Below are 24,078 nucleotides of genomic sequence, written 5' to 3' on the forward strand. Positions count from 1 at the left end.
GAAGTACTTCTTGTCTGTCATCGAGAGGCTGAACCAGATCAGAGACAATGGATTCATGCTTCTCTGTTGCAGACCAAAATTCCTACAAATAACTTGATGTTGACCGAGCCACTTCCAGTCCATTTTTTGCTTCACCTCTATGATAAATTTCATTCCTATTGCACCATAATTTCCATGCAATCATCACAAAGTTTGAATGTTTGATATTTCTAGCATCATTAGTCATCAGTTCATGAAATAATAGATCCTAGAATGTAACGATATTAGCTTCAAGAGGCAACAGATTCAGCTTTGAAGCAACCCAAGCCACCTGTGCTATCAGACAACCCTAGAAAATATGGTCACTCATTTCTACACTCTCCAAACAGCACACACACAAAGATTTAGCAATAACATTACACTTCATCAATTTGACTATTGTTGGTAAAGTGTCGCGACAAGCACGCCAACAAAAATGACGCACCTTATGAGGAATAGGCAATGACCACACTTTCTTCCAAAATCTTCTTAGTATGGTACCATCAGAAGTAGTACCATGGCAGTTAGATTTGAACATTGAAACCGGCAATTTATACACACTCCCAACAGTGAACATTCCATTGTTAGTTATAACCCAAACCAATTTGTCCTCCGATAAAGTGGCACTCAAAGGAATACTTTTAATTAAGTCAGCTTCATAAGGTAGAAAAATATTGTCAAGAGCTTCATTCTTCCATTTTCCTATGTTTGAATCAATTAAATCAGCAACCCTTGTATCAAGACTCAGAAATAACCTTGGAGAAGTGACCCTATAAGTCAAACCCCATGGCAGCCACTTATCTTGCCAAGCCTTTATATTTGCTCCATTACTAACCCTCCATCGTAAACCTTCATTAACTAGGTTTTGGGCAGATATTAAACTCCTCCAAGTGTAAGAAGGATTATTTCCAATCGAGGCATGAATAAAATCACAAGTTGGGAAGTATTTAGGCTTAAGAACCCTATAAACAAGAGAGTTGCTGCCCATTTGAAGATTCCAACCCTGTTTTGCAAGCAAAGCCTTATTGAATAATTTTAAATCCTTAAATCCCATTCCTCCATTATACTTAGGTTCACACATTTTCTCCCAACTAAGCCAAGCTATTTTCCTTTCCTCCTTCTTTTGTCCCCACCAAAAATTCCTAATCATCCCCATTAAATCATCACAAAGCGAGTTTGGAAGTTTGAAACAACTCATAGTATAAGTCAGTATTGCTTGGATCACTGCTTTAATTAGAATCTCTTTCCCCGCCTTTGAAAGTAACTTCTCTTTCCAACCTGCCAACACTTTCCCCAATTTCTCGTTGATAGCATTGAAGGTAGTTCTTTTATTTCTCTCAACCAAAGAAGGTAAACCAAGATACGTCTCATGTTGCTTGATTATTTAGGCACCAAACCAATTCTTTATCTCTTCTTGGACATCTTTGTTTTTCAGTAGTAATACCTCAAGAAAGAAAGTTTATATAATACGATTTAGTAAGAGTAAAAAAAAAAGAAAAAAAAAAGGTTTTTAAGAAAGCTTTAACTTTTTTTTTTTTTTGAGAAGAAGAAAGCTTTAACTAATGACTGTTTACCCTAATAATATATTTAGACAAAAAAAAATAGTGTTAAATTATTAATTTGGTTATTTAATCCTTGAATAAAGTTGATTTTTTTTTTTTGGTTGAAGGGAAATATTTAAAAAAAAAATTTACATCCTGACATTTCATAATTTAGATTTTACTTCTAAAATTTGAGGGAGTTTGGATTTTACTCCTTAAAGTTTGAAGGTGTTTGGATTTTATACTCTGAAATTTTGAAATTTTGGGTGTAAATCTAAACACACCCAAACTTCAGGGGAGTAAAATTCAAATTCTGAAACTTTAAGGTATAAAATTCAAGTACCCTAAATTTTTAAGGTGTCATTTGCAAATTACCCTTAATAACAATGAAAATTGAAAATTGAATAAGAACATGAATTGTGGGTCCATAAGTGCATACACCTCCCTCTCACATGAATTGTGAATCCCACCATAAATTTAATTAGTAGGGTCCATAATTATATGAGAAGAGGGAATACACATTTATGATACTTCACGAACACTCAATAATTACCAAAAATTAAAAAAAAAAAAAAAACCCTCCCATAACATAGAGAAATTATAAGGTCTTCATGGTGAACAAGTAACATAGTTTACCATTTTACTAAGAGACTTCCACCTATTTAAAATTACTGAGTTAGAAATTTTTTTTAAATAAAAACTAATTATTGACTCCGCAATTTTAAATAAGTGGGAGTCTTTTTATAGAATGGTGGACAAATAATATGGTCCACCTGAGTACTGTATAATTTTTCCATAACATAATTATAGGGCGAAATATAATTCTTTTTTCAGTGAGAGAGAGAGAGAGAGAGAGAGAGAGAAGGGCCGGGCCGGGCCGGGTCACGGGAAGCTTGGATTAGGGCTCAAGCGTGAAGTTCAGTCCCGAATTGAGTCCAGATCATAAAACCCTGCAAATCCCTCTGCTCTCTCTCTCTCTCTCAGAGTTCGAAAGTTAGCGTTTTGTTCTGAGCTCCAAGAAAAATGAGCAGTTGGAGGGATCTTCTTCTCCGAATCGGTGACAAGTCACCAGAGTACGGCACCTCCTCCGACTTCAAAGACCACATTGTCCGTACCTCCTCCTCCTTCTTCTTCTTCTTCTCTCTCTCTCTCTCTCTCTCTCTCTCTCTCTCTCTCTCTCTTTGTGTGTTGTGTGTGTGAATTTACTTTGTTCTTTCTTCTTCTGAAACTCTAACACTGACTGACGACTCTCTTTGGGTTTTTGTGCAGGAAACATGTTTCGGCGTACTTCGGCGAGAGTTGGAGCACTCTGAGGAAGAAATTTTGAATGTAAATCTAATCTTCATTTCTTTCTTTCCATTTTTCATAAATTCATGCTCTATGGCTGTTTCAATATGTGAGGAAGATAATATATTAAGCAAAATAAAGTTTTACTGATTTTTTGGTAAATGGGTAATGCTATTTACTTGAAAATTTCATTTCCAATGGAAAAAAAAAAATCACTTTGTGGTTGCCTTGGACCTTTTTAGTTTCTCAAGATTCTAACTTTGAGCCACCAATTGGATCATTTAAGGAGCATTAAGGAAAATGAATGGTGGGTTTGTAGGTTTTTTTTTTTTTTTTTTGGCATTGATTTCTCATATGGTTAGGATTGCAACCTACAGAGACTTTTTGGTCTCCTATTATGGTTTCACATTTTCGGGACTCTGTTGTTACCCTTGCACGCATAACAGGTGTATATTTATGTTCTCGTTTCTGATTTCATGTTCATGCTTGACACCCTGTTTTGTTGCTCCTTATTATTCAGATATGAAAACTTTATTTAATACTCTTTGCTGTATCACATAATGATTATGCTGTTATGCATCTGTTGAGATATTTATCTTACTATGTTCTTCTTGACAGGTCCTTCTCGATTGTGCTGAACAGTTGCCTCACAAAATTCCTTTATTTGGGACACTGGTAAGTATGTTGTCATGATTTTTCTCTCCTTACTACCTCCCTCTTTCTGTCTCTCTCGCATGTGCGTGCACACACACACACTCTTGCTCAGCCTTTCCCTGTATGGTTTGCTTTCATCCCTTAAAATAAATGCACACACACACACACACACATATACACACACACAACACCTTTCACCACTGTCCACTTGACTTATCCATCTAAAACAAAAGAAGCATGCGTAACATGGGAGACTGGTTTGGGTGAACACTAGTTAGCTTCAAGGGACTTGGTCAATTAACGCGTTAGTGTTGATATTTAAATGATAGATATTGTATATCTTTTAAGTTTCACATATTGTGGTGCCGTGTTATGTAAATTTGAATTTCAACAACTACGATTGCACTTCTGTTACGCATTCTGAAATTTTTTTTCTCAGTTTGCTTATTTCGTGTGGTGACTAAATGGTTTTTTTTTTGAATATTAGATGATACTTCCTGTGGATTCAAATGAATTTATCTCTCTTACCCTCTCCCTTATCTTGCTTTTCAGATTGGCTTGATGAACCTGGAAAATGAGGACTTCGTTAGGAAAGTAGTGGAGAAAACTCAAACTAATCTTCAGGTGAGATAGTATGTGGCTGGCCCAGGCTTCAATGGTGCCTTCCTCCCTTTGATGCTCTGCTAGTAAACTAAGTTTTGGATTCTTGATTTGTAAACGATCTAGGACCTCGTGTATTCCCCCCCCCCCCCCTCCCCCCCCAATTTATATTAATTCTCTTTAGTTTTTTACTTGTCAAAAAAATTTAACTCTTTAGTTTTTGCTATAGAGCATGGAGTGATATATGCTATCTGCTGCCAATATCACATTTATCATTGCTGCTGATAAATGCTACCTGGGGTTTGAGCAGTATGAGGGTTCAGTTGGATGCTTAATTCAGAATGAAGGGTTGGATGTGACCAGAAATTAAAATTCCTCTAACTTGTTTTTGAGTGTAAATTTGCATGATCTAGGAAGGTAGATTTGGTTTTACATGGTCCAATTGTAATGGCCAAGTGACTGGAAAGATACTTCTAGGTGATAACGTGCATTTCTTTAACCTGACTTGGGAATATGCTTATGGTAATAGTACTAAATATAGTTATCCTTTGATTGCGGTAGAGTAGAATATTTTACTACCTTTATTTGCTAGACAAGACAAGCTTGTACTAGATAGTGTATTTGCCTCTGCGGCAGGAGAGGTTGGAAATCAGAGAGACAGATTCTGTTTTAAATAATAAATTTTTTTTTGGATAGGTAACAAAAAAATTTATTAATAAAGAAAAATCCAACCCGAGTACATTGGGGATGTACTGTGGGGGCAAAAATCAAGAACCAAAACTACAATGATCAAGCAAAACAAAGAGGGAAAAACAAGAAAAATGTGACAAAGCTATACTCCAATCAAGGAGTGTATGTAAGAAAAAAGACTTGATCTCTAGTAATGACCGTTTGCATCCCTCAAAGCATCTATCATTCCTTTCGCTCCAAATACGCCACATCAAACAATGCAACACAAGTCTCCAAAAATCTATATTGCGATGTCGCTTGAATTTACCTTGCCAAGACTCAAACAACTCCATTACCTTAAGAGGCATAACCCATTGAAGTCCAAACAAACACAACACCAAGGACCATAGCTCATAAACTATAGGACAATGAAGAAGAAGATGATCCATCGACTCCCCACACCTCTTACACATGTAACACCAATGAAGAACAATAATATGCCTTTTGCAAAGGTTATTAGTTGTAAGAATCTTACCTAAAGAAGCTGACCATGAAAAGAAAGCCACCCTTGGAGGAACCTTTGATTGCCACACCAACCTCCAAGGGAAAGAGTGAGTAGGAGTGTAGAAAGAAAGATAAAAACCTCTAACCTCAAACCCTCTTCTCCTTGCTAGTTTCCGCCAAACCTTATCAGGGCCAACCCTCCTCACTTTCGAAGAGCTCTACATGAACATGCTAAAATCCTCTTTTAAAATCCTATCTATATGCCAAATAGAGATTGGATGGCTGCGCTGGGCTGCATTCCTTCTTCTTCTTTTAAAAGATTTTGATGATCCTCTAAATTTCCGTTTAGAATCTCTTGGACACACCCTATTTGCATGAGGCTTTTCCTATTATTAAAGAACTTGGTTACCTATTTTTAAAAAAGAGTTCCTGGATAGTCGAGTGGATTTTGTCACCGTTCTAACAGTAGTAGATTGTTCTGTAGAATTTTATCTTTGTCGAAAGGTGGGTGTGACTATTGTATTGGCGTTCTGTATATACAGTGTTAGCAGATTAGATATATTGTTGGGTATCGATGTTGGATTCTACTTTTGCATGATATTTGGTGTGATGATATGTCTTGGAATTTTTTATGCCCTAGTTTATTTTCCATTTCTGCAAATAAAAGGTGCTACCATATTAGAGTACATTTGTAGACATAACGATGTGCTTCAACAGTGTCATAAACTTATTTTCATTGGCTTAGAGTGTTTTTGGATTAGCTTTTTTTTGTTAGCTTATTTTTTATGTTCAACATTTTAAAGCCTCACTTTTTTCTTGGTGCAACTGTACTTTTGTCAACTTTTAGTAAATAAGCAAATAAAATTTTTAGCAAGCTAATTCAAATGTATGCTTAAAAATTTAACATACAATTGTTCCTAGAAAAAGTGGGGCTTCAAAATCTGTACATAAGCTGTCTTGAAAAATAAGCCAGCTTATAAGCTATTGGCTATAAGAAATAGGACCTTTCATGATTGGGACTTGAATCAGAATCTGTTGAGAATTTCTTTGAGATCTTATAAGAGTCAATTCACTGGGAGAGGTTTGGATAGAATGGAATGGTCTTTATCTAAGAAGGGGAAGTTTGATATGAGCTCGTGCTATTGGGCTCAATGAGGGGAAACTTGTTCTGATTTTCCTTACAAAACTATATGGAAGACAAAGATTCCAAGGAAGGTAGCTTTTTTCATTTGTACATTGGCTCATGGAAAAATTCTAACATTGGTTAACCTTCGTAGGCGTGGCATAATCACTGTTGATTGGTGTTGTACATGTAAGGTTTCTGGAAAGACAAACAATCTTTGTCTACAATGTGCCATAGCTAGGGTGCTTTAGTCGCTGGCTTTTTCTTTATTTGGGGCTCCTTAGGCAAGGCCAAGATCAGTGCAGGACAATTAACCATCTTTTATTTTTGAGATTTGTGTTTAAATGGTTAAGGGATATCAGGAATCTAAATTTTACAAATAATTTCTGTCTTTTATTTCTTTGATACTTTTGCATAAGCATGGAAGCCATGGGAGATTTATTCTTTGATCTTGTTTGGACTTTGGATGTGACTTTCTTATTCTTTGAGAGATATGCTGGTGAATGACCACCTGTTTTGCTCTCTATCTCTGTGATTAATGTACAGGATGGCCTGGATTCTGGAAATTGCAACAGGATTCGTATTTTGATGCGATTTCTGACTGTTTTGGTATGTACTTTTCTTTCTTTTGGTATCTAAACACTATTTTAGACTTTATTGATTCCTTTTCTTTTTGCATGTTATTTTTTAGGATTATTTTGTGCACACAGATGTGTGCATTCAGTACCTCCTCTAATTCAATATAAAAATTATTAATTATCGAAAATAATTTCTCTAGTTTGAAATAGTTTTTGTTTGTAAACTTGACTTTTAGGTTTATACTTCTGTTGGGTGGATAAATTAGATACCTGTCGTAACAAAAATGTGGAAATAGATAAATGGGGATTTTAAATTAATGTTGTTACTAAGCCAATGACCTTTTACTCAAATGGCACCTCCTCCCCTTGTAAGAGCAACATGGAGGGTGATGTTGTGTGTCCAAGACCCATCAATTGCATATGTAACTTACAGATAAAAAAATGATGTTAGTTGATACTGAGACTGTTTACAGTTTTATGAAGTGCATGCGCCATATACGTAGTGATACATTTTCCATAGCATAATGCCTACTAGCATTTTCTAAACTTTTGTACTTATTATATGGTTAAACATAACAACACCTAAAATAATAAGAATATACTCTAGAAGGAAGAAAGAAAGCATGATCAACAGTACAAATGAAGTTTATTATACCCCTATCAGTTGGACTTCTGCCTGTTTACGATTGATGTGTTAAATACTTGTGGACACAGCTTTGGTAGCAGCCCTCTTTTCTGGGACTCTTTTTTTGGTTAGTTTTTCTTTTTCTTTTGTAAAATACTTGCTGAGCTGACACCTATATTAACTACTGTTTTTGTCTTTGAACTCTATGCTAACCATTATTATACACCAATTTGGACTCTTACAAACATGGTTTCATTTTTTGCCCCATTTAAATGCCTTTTCAAACAACCCAATTTCAAAAATTAAAATAATAAGCTGTACCAAATGGGCACTTAATACGAAGAAATGACATTCTTTATTTTCCCTTTATTTCCATTTGTTGTGCGCACATACACCCCAATGTAAAACTGTTTGCTTATGCCATGATATAAGATGAAATTTAGGAATCAACGTATTGTGTTTTAGTGTTTCTATGTACTATGTGCAAACACTCATCTTTTGGTGCTGAAATACTTGAAATATATTTTATGATCTACAGATGTGCAGTAAAGTCATCCAACCCAGTTCCCTGGTTGTTGTATTTGAGACATTATTATCATCAGCTGCCACAACAGTAGATGAGGAGAAGGGAAATCCCTCTTGGCAAGCATGTGCTGACTTTTACATAACTTGCATTTTATCTTGTCTCCCATGGGGAGGAGCAGAACTGATGGAGGTAATGTTATTAAGGTGCTGCATATGTGTTTACTGGTTTAATGTGTGCTAATTTGGCTTCTTAAGAAAGGTGCCAATGACGTTTAGGTCAAATAGCATTTCCTGGAGTTTCCAATGGAGACATTCAGGATTTAGATCCCCCTACCTCAATATGTATAAAAAATTCTTCTTAAGAAAGGTATGATCCCTATAAAATGGGATTCTTTGTCTGCATTATTGCCCCAAAGCTTAATGTCTCTTTCAACATCTGTCTTATTAGCATCATCAATTTTGATTTCTCAAACTTAGGTATTCATACTTTTGCTTCTCATATTTAATGTCTTTATGAATATCATGGGCATTTTTTTTATTGGTGACTATCATGGGGATACAGTTTGTGCGCAGCTATGAAGTTAGAAAACATAGGGTAAAGCGTGGAATTTTTTGATGAATTGAAATATCATCAGTTTCTAAGAAAAAATGAAATTAAGGGACTAAAATTAGCAGTCCTGTGCAGTCAATCGCACATGCTCGTTGATCAATTTAAATCACAAGTTCCCTCACCAAGGACGAAAAACCATATTTTTAGGGGAGTTTTTGGGCATATGAATCGGCTGGCTTCTAACAATTGGCATACAGTGAATTATATGGTTTTTCTTTTTCTTTTTCTCTCAAGTCACCCTAGGATTCCAAGAGAATAATAGTGCCATAATAGACAAGGGAGAGGTAACATGTGCTTAGAAGGGGTGAGTAACAGGGAAAAAAAATAGAAGAAGTTTGTGATGAAACTTAGGATACCCTATGTGGTTGTTACTGTGCTATTCTTTTGAGGTTTTATTTTTTTGTATCAAGTCTGGGCCTGTACTTAGAAACTGCTCTCATTAGTTTTAATGCCTTCAGTCAGAAAACTTCTCCCTCCCCACCCCTTCTTTCCCCCAAGTTTTTTTTAGAATATTATAGATCAGCTGAAGTTTAGATGTTAATTGTTTTTCCTTATCTCTTTGTTGGCCCATCCTTTGTATAGTTCCTATGTACTAAGGTTGCATCCCTTGTGTTTCTGGTGAATTTATTTAATTATAAAAAGAATTAAACACTTTTGTTTTATGGTATGCACATCTGTATGCAGCAAGTACCTGAGGAGATTGAGAGAGTCATGGTTGGTGTAGAAGCTTACTTGAGCATCAGAAGGCATGCTTCTGACACTGGTTTATCTTTTTTTGAAGATGATGATGAAACTGAGAGTGGTGAAAAGGTATGGTTTTTATGGTTTTATTGGCATGGGATGTTAATAGTTCAACAACATATGATTTTCTTTCTGTTTTATTTCTTATTTTTCTAAACATGGAATTTAATAATTACTTATAAAAAAAAAAAGGAATTTAATAGTTATAGTAGTTATTAATAGCCATTTATTATGATTGTGTTTGTGTTTGTATATGAAACTGTCTATTATATCATTTAAAGGAAAGATGACATAGCAAGACTTTAATAGAGGGTATAAATTTAGGAATTTTTACTGACATGGCAAAAAGCTCAGCTTGTTTGTTGGACACGGACACACCTCTGACACAGCTGCCTGCGTGTCCAGCTAAAAAATTACTATTATATTTTATTTTGGACTGGTCAAGACAAAGTGGCTGAAACAGTTGAATAAAAGGAGAAAAACAAATGGATCAGCACTTGAGATCTATATTAGTGATCCCAGGCGGACTTGGATGTGTCCCTGTGCAAGCTCTTCATCTGTGGGCTTGGCTGCCACTGAGGGCCTCTGCAACCTCTTCTCCTTCTACAGTGAGCTTGGGGTGGCTGCAGTGATCCTCAACAAGCAGATCGGTAAGTCCAAAGTTTGCGACTTATTCACCTTCAAGCATGTTGACGGTGCACTCCTTCCCCTCAAGGAGTCCAGAAATTATTCCAATTAACTATAATGAGAAAGCTTTTGCTAAATTGGAGGTTTGCCAAAACTAATCTATTTTTTATACATGACGTTACAAGATTTTGACTTATCCAAAAAAGGCAAACACTTAAAAAATTTGTGCCCTAAACAAGTCAAAGCTGATGAATTTGTATCAGCAGTAGCACTTGGTAGCTATAGTCATCATCACTTGATTGTTTTCCTTTTCTGTGTGAACACGAAAGACATGGATCTATATTCAATATGCAATCAAAGCGATTCCCTTATTGAAGAATTCCCCTTGCTTTGCTTAAGCTGTGCTCATTCGTGGTAGTAGAATGAAGGCTATGCACTGATGATATCTTATTTATTAGCCTAAGTGTATTCTCTAACTTCTATTCTCAATTCAGTGGGGACCATTCCAGTCATGTGTTTCATAAAAGGTTGAATTTTCGAAAGAATGCATTAGTGAAGTTTGTATTGCCTGTTTTAGTTACATTCTGACTGAGGACTTTGTTTCCAGCACCTGGCATCTAGTAATTTTGGTTGGAATCACCCAAATTAGCCTTTTTCTTTTTGGCCTTTTATTTTCTTTTTGAGGTTGTAGTTTGCTGATCAGTATGATCTGATGATTTTAAGACAGAATAATGAAGTCATGGTCAAGTTATAGAGGCGAGTTAGTGGTGTTGATTTGGTTGAGTTACTTGCAGCTTTCCTCAAAAACTAGAATGTTATTTTTCTCTGTGATTGTTAACGAAAATGTTATCAGTCAATTCCTTGGGCTATCAAACTTTACAAACCTTTAGTGAAAGATAACTTTTTATGTACCTTTTGAATGAGTATAATATGTATCCTATTACCTATCTTGAAGAGTTGGGTTGGGTCTCAGGTTTTATCTGTATAGCGAACAAAGTATAGACTATAGAGGTATAGAAGTTATCATTCTCTTCACATGACATGATATATAATATTGAGTCTTTCCATGAAAACTTTGAGGATTGGACATAGAAGTCCGATGCTGAAGATTAACACTTCCTTCTCAATTCTATTGGTGAAGCTTCAATTCTTCCAAATTTTGATTGGCTTGTTAATTGCAAATTGAATTGTGGTTCCTAGCTTTTTACTTTTTTTTTTTTTAAAAGCACTATGGAGGACCTTTAGTATTAGTCAAATTTTTGCTCACATAGCATATAGCTAGATGTCTGTTGCCATTTTTTATAACAATTTCTTTTGCTTTCTATTTGGATTACCATGGGTACAGCTGTTCAACTGTTTTCTTTGATTTTCTTCCTTCAGGATTTCCTGGAAGATTTATGGAGTCGGGTACAGGATTTATCCAACAACGGGTGGAAACTTGACAGTGGTAATGGAGCTTTGTTCTTTATGAATTTTTCTTTTTTTGGGTTGAAAAATGATGTGTGTTTATTATCTTTATCTGTTTCCTTTCTCTGATTCATTCCTTCTATTTATCTCACAGATAATATATTGGTAAATTAGTAATGACTTTTATTGATTGTTGAATTTATTTCCTAATGACTACGTAGTGCATTTCCTTTCATGCAGTTCTATTTGGGGAATTGTGAGAAGATTTATAACATAGTTAATTTCTAAATTCTAATAGAAGCATATAATATTGAACAAGGATGTGTTTATACTTGTGCATATTTGCATATTGAATGTGCTTTGATGAGTCCATGTTATGACAAGCCAATCTTTTGTTTTCATCATGCTTTTTCTACTTGGTTTAGTTTCAATTGCTTGATTTGTTTTCTCTCTTTTCAATTCTCAGTTCCTAGACCTCATCTTTCATTTGAAGCTCAGCTGGTTGCTGGAAAGTCTCATGAGTTTGTGCCCATCAGCTGCCCCGAGCAACATCATTCACCTTCAACACTTTCTGTGATAAATCATGGTCAACAAAAGCATGAAGCGGAGTTAAAGTATCCTCAAAGGATACGTAGGCTAAATATATTTCCAGCCAGTAAAGCTGAGGTAGCATTCAATTGAAGATGTTAATGTTTAGATATATGTGGACTAACATTTTCATTCTTTATGTTAATCCATGTATTCAAACACTTTGGCTCATTGATTTTACAGTCAGTACTGCTGGTATTGTTATTTTTAGCTCCCAATCTCTTTTATCTCCTTGGGTGGACAAACTTTTGACATCTAGGTGATTGAGCTATATGTTATACCCTTTTTATTCTGTGTGACTTTAAAGATATACTAATTGATGCTTGGACAAGCAATCTTAGGCTTATCCTTCTGGAGGGAAACTAAGTTTTTCCATTGGCTTCCAAATGATACGAAAATACCTTAATGCATACATGTATTTACTGAAACCTTGTGCTACTGGGTTGCTCTGTGTTGTTTTGGCAATAGAAATTTTCTTCTTTTGTCTGTCTGGAGGTTGGAGCAACTCCTATCTGATTTTGATTTTTTTGTAATTACTTCAGTCCATAAAATACTATCATAACTACATATCGAAATAATATACTATCATAACCTTTCTGTATTACTTGGCGTTAGGTTAGAATGCAATATCCATGATAGCTTAGAAAAGAGTCATCATAAGTTTACATAAGATTTGGAATATCAACACCCACACACCCACATTTTCCAATGTGAAGACCCTCTTTGGATTTGCCACTGATTGGTATTCAGATATGGTTTTCTTGTCTAATGGCAGTTGACCCCTCTTTTTTTGATGATAAGTAATGTAATTTTTATTGCTATAAAAAAATAGAGTCGGCCAAGTATATAGGGATAATGGAAGTTGAACTTACTAGCTGAAAAGAGGGATCCCCTTGCACAGGATTAATGGGCTCTTAATTTTTTTTCTTTTTCTTGTGCATTTGAATGAAATAACTTTGAAACTATTGGGATCAAATATTTTGCATTTTCTTTGTTTCAACTGTTAATGCATGAAACAAAACATTGGTGTTCCATTGCATATTGTAATTGAAAAAGGGAAACCATTGCAAATTGTGATATGCATATGAGAATTGTTGAATCTAATTGCTTAATTTAAGAAAAAAAAATTTGTTTATGGATGATTAATCTGTTTAATTATAAAGGCATATATTAGTCGTATAAATAATTACCCAAGTTAAAATCTTCTCGAGTCCAAGTATAATTGATTTATATATAGTTTGATTTGAGTCCCAAATGTAGGAATATTAAACTCAGAACAATCTCATAGGAGATATATAATGAAGAACAAAGCTTAACTACAAAATTGGTTGTAACCTAAGGCTACAACCTTACTCAATAAAATAAACATTACTATATATTTTGAAAATCTAATCTTTAAATTGCATATTCATTACGCTCTTAATACACATATCAAATTTTGTGTCAATTGGATATTATTTACTATGTGATCTATAAGTTTATATTTTATGCATAATTTTAAACTACAAAAACTTGCAATTTATTGATAACATAACTATTGATCTTTAATTTTCTAGAAATTTTGTAAGCATAGAGGATATAAGAAGAATATGTAATCAAAATAGTGAATTTATCAAAATTCACATCCAATAAAAAGATATTGAATAAATTTGTAGACTTAGGCTACAATCAATTTTGTAGCTAAATTTTGTCTTATAATGAATTAGGTAGCTATTTGTGGATAAAAAAAATCTGAATTAGAAGCAAATATCTGGTTGTTTTCTGCTGCCTATTTCTTTGTGCTATTTCTGATAATTTAAGTATGAAAGGATGGAGGATTTGGTTGGTATCTGAGACTGATTTCTTCTAAATTCAGTTTTGGCTCTTCATAATTTGACCGTGTTTTGACTTTTTTTTTTTTTTTTTGGGGGGGGGGGGGGGGGGGTTTTTTTTTTTTTTTTTTTTTTTTGGGGGGGTGGGGTAGTCTATCACCGTTAAGGTGGTTGATTTGATTTGATGTTACTAGCCTTTTGATTTTCCAATTTGTGTTGGCATTTCTACTTCTTGACTTAATTATGCTATTCCTGCTTATTTCTTTGGATAGCTCTAAACTTAGTTTTTTAAAAGAGAATGTAGCACTCATAATAAGTCTGCAAATGGATATATTTAAAAAATTTAGGACTTTTAGTACCAGTATGCTGCTACAATATTGAGTTTTTGCATATCATTAGTATAGTATTCTTAACTTTTACTTCTGTAGATTTGCAAATTGGCACAACTCTTGGATCTTCAATTGATTGATGGTACAATTTTTTACGTGCTCTCTCTAATGACAGGACCTTCAACCTATTGATCGATTCGTTGTGGAAGAGTATCTCCTAGATGTGCTTTTCTTCTTTAATGGCAGGTTTGTAAACACCCTTGCTGGTTATTTAAGGATCACATGATTATTGGCCCATGTGATTTGCAACTTAATATTAATTTTTGGATCAGTAGGCTCACTTTATTTTTCTATCTAGAAACTAACGATTTCATAAAAAAATAAAAAAAAATTGGATTTCTTGAGGAAATATTGGTATATTAGGTCTATTTTGTTGGTAGAAATCTCCTTGTAAGAATGCGTAGTGATATAATTGTAAGACAATTATATCACTACGCATTCTTACTAGGAGATTTCTACCAACAAAATAGTGATATAATTGTAAGACGCAGAAAGCATCACATCTTTCAAGCCAAAGAAGAAAAACTGGTTTGATAATACTAATAATCAATCTACTTCAGGAATTGCATGAAAACAATATGGTTTTTACATCTCAGGAGATTAGTTCAACTTTAAAACAGATTATTGCAAATGACCTCTAGCTCAACTTGCATCTTCTCTTCTTGTAAGAACAGAGTGTAGGGCAAGATCATGGATCCTAGACTCATTGGTTTTGTATGTAACTTATCAATCAAATAAAAATTAGTTCAAGAACAATATTGCTATGGTTTTATATTGAGCCAGAGAGAGATTACTACACCCTAGAATGTTCTTTGAATTGTTAATTTGTTTCAAGACATCTTCTGTCAGTCTATTCTGCATTTTGTTTTGCTTGTAGTTTCAATCTTACTTCTGATATCCGGTCTCTAATTTGACTTGTTTGGTCTACATCAATTATTTTTGTTTTTATGCTCCATAATTAACTTTATATGTGTTAATGTGTCAGGTTTTTAATTTTATTTAATTTTGTCTTTTTTCACCTTTGCTCTTCAGTCTTAATTTTTATTATTTCTATTTATTGGTTCATGCAAAGCTAGTCGAAAGGAATGCGCTTCTTTCATGGTTGGCCTGCCTGTACCTTTCAGATATGAGTATCTTATGGCAGAGACTATTTTCTCCCAGGTAAAATTTTGAAAGCTTGCCATTTTGCTGTTTGGAAATATGGTGAGATCCTGTTTTTGATGAAGTTCTTGCGAACAATATGCTTTTTCCTTGCAGTTACACATTTATGTGTTGTAAAATATTGTATTTAATGGCTAAATCTGCCCTCTCCTTTTACAAATCAAAGTTAAACAGTTCTATCAAATATTTCTTTTAGTGGGCCAAATCAGTCTACTGTTGTCGCTATCGCTTTATTTAAATAACAATGATAAGCATATTCAATATTTAACTCCTTTTATTTAATTAAAGGCATTTTGGTCATTTTGTGTTAGCTTTAAGGAGGTCCCACATCTATGTACAGTATAGATTTGCATGACACCTACTAATGGTTTAGAAACCATAGTGACACACCTAAAACAAGAAACAAGGAACTCAATGACTGACACATGACAAAGATGCTGTCACTGCATCCTCGTAAAAGGAGTTGCTAAAATGTGGTTTAATTTTGTTATAGTCTAGATGAGTCTATGAGTCTTGTTTTGCGTACAAATCATTTGTGAGGAACTCCAAATTTTGTCCTTTGAATTTACTGGACTTTTTATTAATACAAATAAAGAGTTTGCTTTCTGAGATTTCAGCTGGTAGATATTTGTTTGTGTTAAACCTTATGTACACCGTAGCTCACCAGCCTGCTATTTTGATTAGGCTTGTACAGGATGGAAATGGGCCTAAATAGAGAAGAAGAAAAGCATTTTAACGTAACAAGTTCTTATATTTGCAACTGTTTAACATCTTGAGTCAAGGATTTAAGAAAGCATATAGAAAAGGCACAAGAATACCTGCAACAATTCTCAATTCTGTGATGCTTACAACTGTACTCTGACTTTCCTTCATTCTTCACAGGAGAATCTCTTTTAAAAAGCATGTATATTTAAGGTTACCCCCCATCATTTTTAATAAAATTTAATTAGTTTTTGAATATTACCAGATTCTGTTATATATACTTTCTATACAAGCATCTGGCTGCTGTTTGTATTCCAGCATTCAGGGCCAATTTGCTTTCATCCTTTTTGTGTTTTTTTGTTTTTATTTTGTGTGTGTGTGTGTGTATATATATAGATTATTGAAGAATTGTTCTAAAAGGCTTCAGCAGTGAAAAAGATAAGAAAACAATAAATATATTTGCAGATTTTTTGGGTCTTTTAATCAACCAGCAACAATCATCTAAATTGCAACTACTATTGGTGGAAAACATGTTTTTATCTGCCAATAGTTGCAAATCTGATATATCACAGGCCACTTTCTTTTGGTGTTAAGAAATGAAAGTTTCTTCAAGAAGAAAATGTTTTGTTTGATTTGACCTCTTCACTTAACTAGGCTTGATATTGGTTGCAATTTTCGTTGTTTGAAAACTAAAACCACGTGCCTGAATAGATATTAAAATATAAAGAATTTAGTTTTTTTGACTTTGAATGGAAACCAATTTTAGAGTCCTTTGATTATATATGTCATTATCTTTGGAACGCAAGGCTCCATTTTTGTTTCATTTCCACTTTTTCCTTCCCCTTGAAAGTATATGAAAATGATCTTGCTGCAGGAAATTGCTCCTTTTATCTTCAGTAAAGTCTTGACTTACAAAAAATAAATAATTAAAAAAATTTGATGAGTTCTATTATGTTTAGAATCAGTATTCAATTGTTCTTAGTATAGCTTTAGTACCTGCATATGTTAACAGTTTTGTTTAGTAGAATATCGTCCTAAATGATACTTTTATGTCCTTTTTGCAGTTACTTATGCTTCCACAACCCCCTTTCAAGCCAATATATTACACACTGGTCATCATTGACCTCTGTAAGGTACCATAGAAACTTTATGTTAATTAAACCTAGTCTTACCTTCCTTTTCATTTTCTTGCAAGGAACTAACGGAGGCTATGAAATAAGTTGCAAAAGGGCAAATTGGATTATTTTTTTTGTTGCATTTTTAAAGATGCCTGACTATTAGGTTTTATTCTTAGGCTCTTCCTGGGGCCTTTCCTGCAGTTGTAGCAGGTGCAGTCCGCACTCTTTTTGAGAAAATAGCTGATTTGGATATGGAATGTCAGACAAGGCTCATCCTTTGGTTTTCACATCACCTGTAAGTTCAGGCTTCTGACTCTGTTTGTTTATTCGTGATATCCAGACTGACAAAATCTATATTAAATACTAATGTAGTGCAATTAATGTTGCTTTATAAATATTTTTCTCATTTCGGTAATTACATGCTATTACCAGATCTTGCCAATCTAGAATTGTTATCTTCTTTTTTTTTTATTTGGGTTGAAAGGTCAACTTTTATAAACGATACAAGGAAGTCTACTCCTCCAGATGAAAAACACAATATTTGAATGATTATAGATTACAAGAAGAGGAATTGATGTTTTGTAAAAAAAAAAAAAAAAAAAGAGGAGGAATTGATGTTTCTTTTAAAAAAAAATAGTCACAGAAAGTATTATGTAATTAAAATTGCACTGTGGTCTTTGCTTATGAGAAATCATTTGGGATTAAAGTAGTGCCAAATTTTGGGGCCTAATGGTATGAAAAGTATGCACATTTTGTCACTCAACTCAATTCAAGCCTTAATCACAGCGATTTGAGATAGGCTACAGTGATTGTTTTGCAATTTTGTCACCATCGATGTATTTCTGTCAAAATAATGTTTTGTTAGTCGAAAAAAGTAGGAAATAGTTGAAATTATTGAGGTTATAAATTTTTGCATGAATCTTTGCTATTTATATATGTTTTTTTTGAGGACCTGTCATCCTCAAATTTTTTCTTTTGGTGGGTCAAAATATCATATCTGGCACACTGGACAGTCTAGTTCAATTATTACCGGCCATGATGAGATTTGACGTCCAGTGCACTAGAAACAAGGAATGTGCAAATATTTTCTTTTACTGATTGTGTTTGGGACATTTTCTGGATTAATAAATATTTGTTATGGGTTCTCTTTAGATTAAGCGCTAACTTTCAAGCAATGTTAACATGACTAAGAATTTATCCATTTAGAACTATGATTATTGTCATAAAAGTTGAACAAATCTTTTAACCCTCCCAAAATCTCATCCTAGCCTATGATTACTTTCAAGCTATGTGTACACTAATGGTATTTTAACCTTGTAGATCAAACTTCCAATTCATCTGGCCATGGGAAGAGTGGGCTTATGTCTTAGACCTCCCAAAATGGGCCCCGCAGCGCGTGTTTGTTCAGGAGGTTTTGGAGAGAGAAGTCCGTTTGTCATACTGGGACAAAGTCAAGCAGGTATTAAGTCATGCTGAACGCTTCTCTCTATAAATTTATTGTGATGGGATATGGATCAATTTTTTATGTGTTACCATGTTAGTATACTAATATTGTGTAAAATTGTCTTTCATGGTTTAATAGTTCATCATAAGCTCCAGTTCATTTGTAAGGTGTTACTTTTCTGACTCATTTCCTTAATAATATTTATGCATATAGAGCATAGAGAATGCACCTGGTTTAGAAGAACTGCTTCCTCCAAAGGGTGGACCGAACTTCATATTCAGTGTTGAAGGTGATAGAGAAAGAACTGAACAGCATGCACTTTCTACAGATCTATGTAACATGGTCAAAGGAAGGGCAGCTGCCCATGAAATAATTACTTGGGTTGAAGAAAGTGTGCTTCCCGTTCATGGTCTGGAAGTTACTCTTAAAGTGGTCGTGCAAACTCTCCTTGACATTGGATCTAAAAGCTTTACTCATTTGATCACTGTCTTGGAGAGATATGTTCAAGTAATTGCAAAGTTGTGTCCTGATCAAGATAAGCATGCCATGCTTATAGCTGAAGTTGGTTATTACTGGAAGAATAATGCTCAAATGGCAGCTATAGCAATTGATAGGATGATGGGATATCGGCTTGTATCTAATTTGGCCATTGTGAGATGGGTCTTCTCTCCAGAAAATATTGATCAATTTCATACATCTGATCATCCATGGGAGGTACACCATCACAAATTTTTACCAACTGTTTTGTCTCCCATAGAAGTTATTACTTTGATTCTTCTTTTATATCTACTGGGTAAAATTCTTTTGGCGTCTGATCACCATATCATTTACTTGTAAAGGTTGAATTAGGCTATAGGGAAAAAAGCTATAATTGGCTAAAAAGGTCTTTTGAAAATTTAAATTTCTATCTTAGCTACACAGTTAGTTAAGTTGTATCTGAGTTTTAAATGTGGCTTGCTAGTGCTTTACTCTCATATACCATTTTCAATCCAATAAATCGATGTTTCTTGTTGCCTTTAACAGATCATGAATTTTTATGTCCGAAATTGTTCCATGTGATATTGATAATTTTCTGTAGCCTGATCTCTGTTGTTAGTTGAACAACAGAACTGGTGTTCAACTTGGGCTTGCAGCTTGCCTGTCTTTCTATGTTTCCAGCCACCCTCTGGTCCCCCCTTTTGGCAGGGTCACCCCTGTACTTATCTTATCTTAGAAATATTTTGGGTCTTTTATTTACCTGATGCTGCTGCAGAGGAATATTTATATTTAAAATTATTTATACTCTTGTCTTATAGATTTTTCCTTTCCTTTTTCCTGTCTACAGGTTCTAAGAAATGCAGTTAGTAAGACATATAATCGTATCTCAGATCTTAGGAAAGAAATATCATCTCTTAAGAAGGTTATTATATCAGCTGAAGAAGCTGCAACAAAGGCAAAAATCGAATTAGAGGTTGCAGAGTCAAAGCTTTCACTTGTAGATGGTGAACCTGTTCTTGGTGAAAACCCTGCAAAATTGACTCATTTCAAATCCAATGCTGAAAAGAAAAAAGAGGAGGAGGTATCAGCACGTGAGTCTTTGGAGGCCAAGGATGCTCTTCTTGCTCGAGCCCTTGATGAAAATAAGGTATTTGAGATGCAATTAGTACTGACATTTCCATGTTTCCACCCAACACAATTAATTTGCTACAGTGCTTTTCACTTATTGGAGGGTGTGGATGGGGGGTTGGGTTGGGAAGAAACAAAAAAAATGTAATAGTACTTTTCATAAATAGATTGAAATTCTATGAAGAAATGAAGCACGTGTTAAATTGGAATCAGGTTTTAAATAAATAGGCTAAAAGTAGAGATTCTTTGCTAATAAATGCTTGGATGGGTCATGGGTGTGTGAAAATGGAGCTTTTTAGAACAGGATTTTGCTGTTTGCTAATATACTTCTGAACTTTTTGTGCTTTGAATTCCAGTCTCCTATCATCTTGACTTACAACTACAACATTGGTGAATAAAATGCTTTTATTCTCAGTCCAAGCCTTTTCCTTTTCTGTTTTGGTTATTTAAAGACAAAATTGGGTTTCTTACTCCTGTAATGATCTTTGTGCCTTCGCTTTGGAGGTGGGCCAGAGATACGCGTCATTAAATGGCAACATGTATACAGCATTCAGCAGTTTGACCTTATTATTGCTTAAGTTCAACTAAATAATCAGTCCAACGGTGTATCTGACATCCATTGCAGTAATCACTTCCAGCAATAGAAGTGTGGTTAACAATTGCTTACAACATTTTAACAATTGAGCTGAGTTGACATGATTGCAGAATTCATACTGGTTGATGCTTCATTTCTGTGTTTGTTTTATGGAATTTTGTTAATACAACTTTTTAGTTTCTGTTACTATGATCTTGCACATCCTTACCTTCTATTTGATCCTACCATGATTTGCATTTACAGGCATTGTTCCTCTCTTTGTATAAAAACTTCTCTATTGTATTGACGGAACGATTGCCCGACCCTTCTAGAGCTGGAACATTGCGGGAATTAAAGTCTACTCATGCAGATTCGATGGCAGTTGACCTTGAAGAATCAGCAGCAATGGAGGTGGACAATGAGAATGGCAGACAAAAAAGGTACCCCCACCCCCCAAAAAAAAAAAAATAATAAAGGAAAAAAAAAATCCTCTTCTATTGACACATTATGTAATGCTATGTATGTAAACAGTACCTTATCTCTATTGTCTTATGTTTGGCAGTCAGTCAAATGGTGGAAGGACGAGCAATGGCTATAACATAGGTGAAAAAGAGCAGTGGTGTTTGTCGACTTTGGGCTATGTCAAGGCCTTCTCAAGACAATATGCTTCTGAGGTAAATAAAGTTTCTGTTACACCAGTTAGCTTTGTTACTTTATGGTATTTTCCAGAGTTTCCTTTTTGCAGTTTCTCATCTCATTTTCTTGACTCTCAACACCATATATCTTTGCTAATGTTGCTGCATGCGCTCATTTTTGCTACACTATGGTATATTTTTAAGGGATAATCTATGTTAGGTGCTGCTCTATTAATATTGAGTTGATTTTTTTTTTTTTAATGATGTCGAGCCTCACCAAGGTAGGGCCCTTGGGACCCACCCCTGGAGAGTAAACCATGGATACATGACCCCACCCGCCAGAACCGTGTATTAGGTAATCTAAGGGAACTCCTATAGAGGATTGAACCAAGGATGTCTTGGTCTACAATTCATCCAACGCCTCCAACCACTTGGCTGCACTGTGACGGGATAATATTGAGTTGATTTTGCACAGATAATGATCTATTTTTGTCTTAATTTAAACATTCAATAGATTAAGGAGGAAAGGTTTATTCATGAATTGAAGCTTTTCTTCTTTCAAACTTTGTTTGAATGGGCAAATGCTTCAGGTGTTGTTACCTTCGTGTCTCTACCTGACAAGCTTGATTTCTGTACTTCCATTGCTGTTTAGTTTCTTTTTCTTTGTTGTCTCTTAGCAGTAGCACACTGCCTGTGTGCCTTGCTTTTTTCTTTTCATCCTTTTTCAATTTCAATGATGTTTATTACTTATCCCAAAAAAATAAAGGAGCTCCTATATAAACATAGAACAATGCATTTGAATTTTAATGCTTCTTTCCTCTTTAAAAAGAGGTAAGTATATTATTCTATATGAGCAAAGATCATAATTGTGGACTCTACTAAATCATGCAAAATAAAAGATTCTCACCTTTATGGTTTGTAGATCTATTCGAACTAACTGGAACAACAAAATGATTCTACCAAAATATATGTAAATGCTGATGCTTGTCAATCGTGGTAGGGGCAGGGTGGGGCCTATCCAAATATATCATATATACAATACTCATCGTGATGACCTTTAATAAGTAAAAGCATTCGTGCATTTAGTTCATATTCTTTCTTTAGGGAAGCAGCTCCCTTTCACTTGTGGTTCACTATGGGTTCTGGTCTCTCAATTCTGTTCTATTCAGGGCCATAATGTCTCTTAGTGCCAACTGTCACAGGCAGAGTCTATGAAGTATCTCAATTGTCCTGTCTAGCCAGCTTACCATGTCTGGCCTTCTTTTTACACCTTAACTTTAGCAATGTGTGAACATAACTGTATCTTTTTTGTTGAATGTTGATGGTTTGTTGGCTTTTTATTATTTGAGGGTGGTCCTATGCTGGTGTTCACTTGAAGAAGTGCTGGTATTCACTTGAAGAAGTCTCTTTTTCTTTTTTGTTCATATCAAGTACACTATTAGTTTACAGATTATTTGTTCTCCATTTAATGATTCATGCTGCATTTTTGCTACATGTTTACAATTTACTGCAATCTATATTTAATAAATTTAATGATTCTTATCGACTTTTTCCCCCTTTCTGCATACACATTTTCATGGGTAGATATGGCCTCACATTGAGAAGTTGGAATCAGAGGTATTAACGGAGAACACACATCCTCTCTTTCGAAAAGCTGTTTATTGTGGCCTCCGTCGACCAAACAATCAGGCGTGATGTGATTTATTGTGTAAGGAAGTAAACTGGAATGAGTTGATATATTACTGGAGAGTAGTTCACTTATTAGATGCTCTAACATCTAGTTTAGTAGATCTGTTAGGCAAAACCTTTTACTCATTCTAGAGATTTTCGGGTTTTCTTTCCCTGGCTTGTAAGCAAAAAGTAATTGTGATTTGTGGTCTACAAACTAGTGATTTTTAATTTTTATACAAAATTATATGTCTTATGCATGTTTTGTGTAAATTCAAGATCCTTTAAATGTGTAAACTGCCCAAAAAAAAGAGAGAAATCATGCATGTTAGGTTATTAGATGAGGACACAACCAAATCTGTTTGGGAATGCCAACCATCACAAATGAAGAGAAATATATGGAAAATCTTATTAAGTTTCTGGTCAAAAAAAAAAAAAAAAAAAGGTTGTACTCTTGGCATAAAATTTTCACTTGTGGAATCCGGGAGAGATGATTGGTAAATAGCTTGACTCGCAATTTTTTTGGAGACTGATTCCTCAGGTTCAAACTTGTGACCAGTTGTTTTTGGTAGAAGACGCTTGTTATCGCACTAATGATAATTATTGATTCCTTACAGCATTCTGAAATTATCCTGGATAAAAATTTTATGGCCTTTTTCTTTTGTGGTCAATCAAATATAACAATACAAGTAACAACAATTAAAAACTAGCGGAGGGAGGTGAAGGCTACATGCAAATGAGCAAATTGCTTTCAAGGCTCGAGCCCCTTGGGCTAGACTCCTTTGTCAAGTGAGCCCAAGCTATCCTGGAATAAAGCTCTGGCTTAAGCTCAGTTTTTCTTTTTTAGATAAAGAAAACCTGGTGTCGCTCGCTT

At 34.6% G+C, this 24,078-nt stretch overlaps 1 protein-coding gene across 1 annotated transcript; it reads left to right on the top strand.

Moving 5' to 3' along the window:
• The first annotated feature begins 2,415 nt into the window (after positions 1 to 2,415).
• On the top strand, positions 2,416 to 23,464 carry LOC112035630 (nuclear cap-binding protein subunit 1). Its single transcript, XM_024068462.2, has 19 exons — positions 2,416 to 2,666; positions 2,829 to 2,888; positions 3,465 to 3,521; positions 4,053 to 4,124; positions 6,943 to 7,005; positions 8,138 to 8,314; positions 9,419 to 9,544; positions 11,483 to 11,549; positions 11,976 to 12,175; positions 14,413 to 14,483; positions 15,374 to 15,458; positions 17,225 to 17,293; positions 17,455 to 17,573; positions 18,599 to 18,737; positions 18,936 to 19,436; positions 20,047 to 20,346; positions 21,166 to 21,341; positions 21,464 to 21,575; positions 23,121 to 23,464. Exons 1-19 carry the CDS (start codon positions 2,583 to 2,585, stop codon positions 23,229 to 23,231), a joined length of 2,589 nt encoding a protein of 862 aa, XP_023924230.1. The 5' UTR covers positions 2,416 to 2,582; the 3' UTR covers positions 23,232 to 23,464.
• Positions 23,465 to 24,078: the final 614 nt, after the last annotated feature.

Source organism: Quercus suber, unplaced genomic scaffold (genome assembly GCF_002906115.3).
Source record: "Quercus suber isolate HL8 unplaced genomic scaffold, Cork oak 2.0 scaffold_23, whole genome shotgun sequence".
Taxonomy (NCBI): Eukaryota; Viridiplantae; Streptophyta; class Magnoliopsida; order Fagales; family Fagaceae; genus Quercus; species Quercus suber.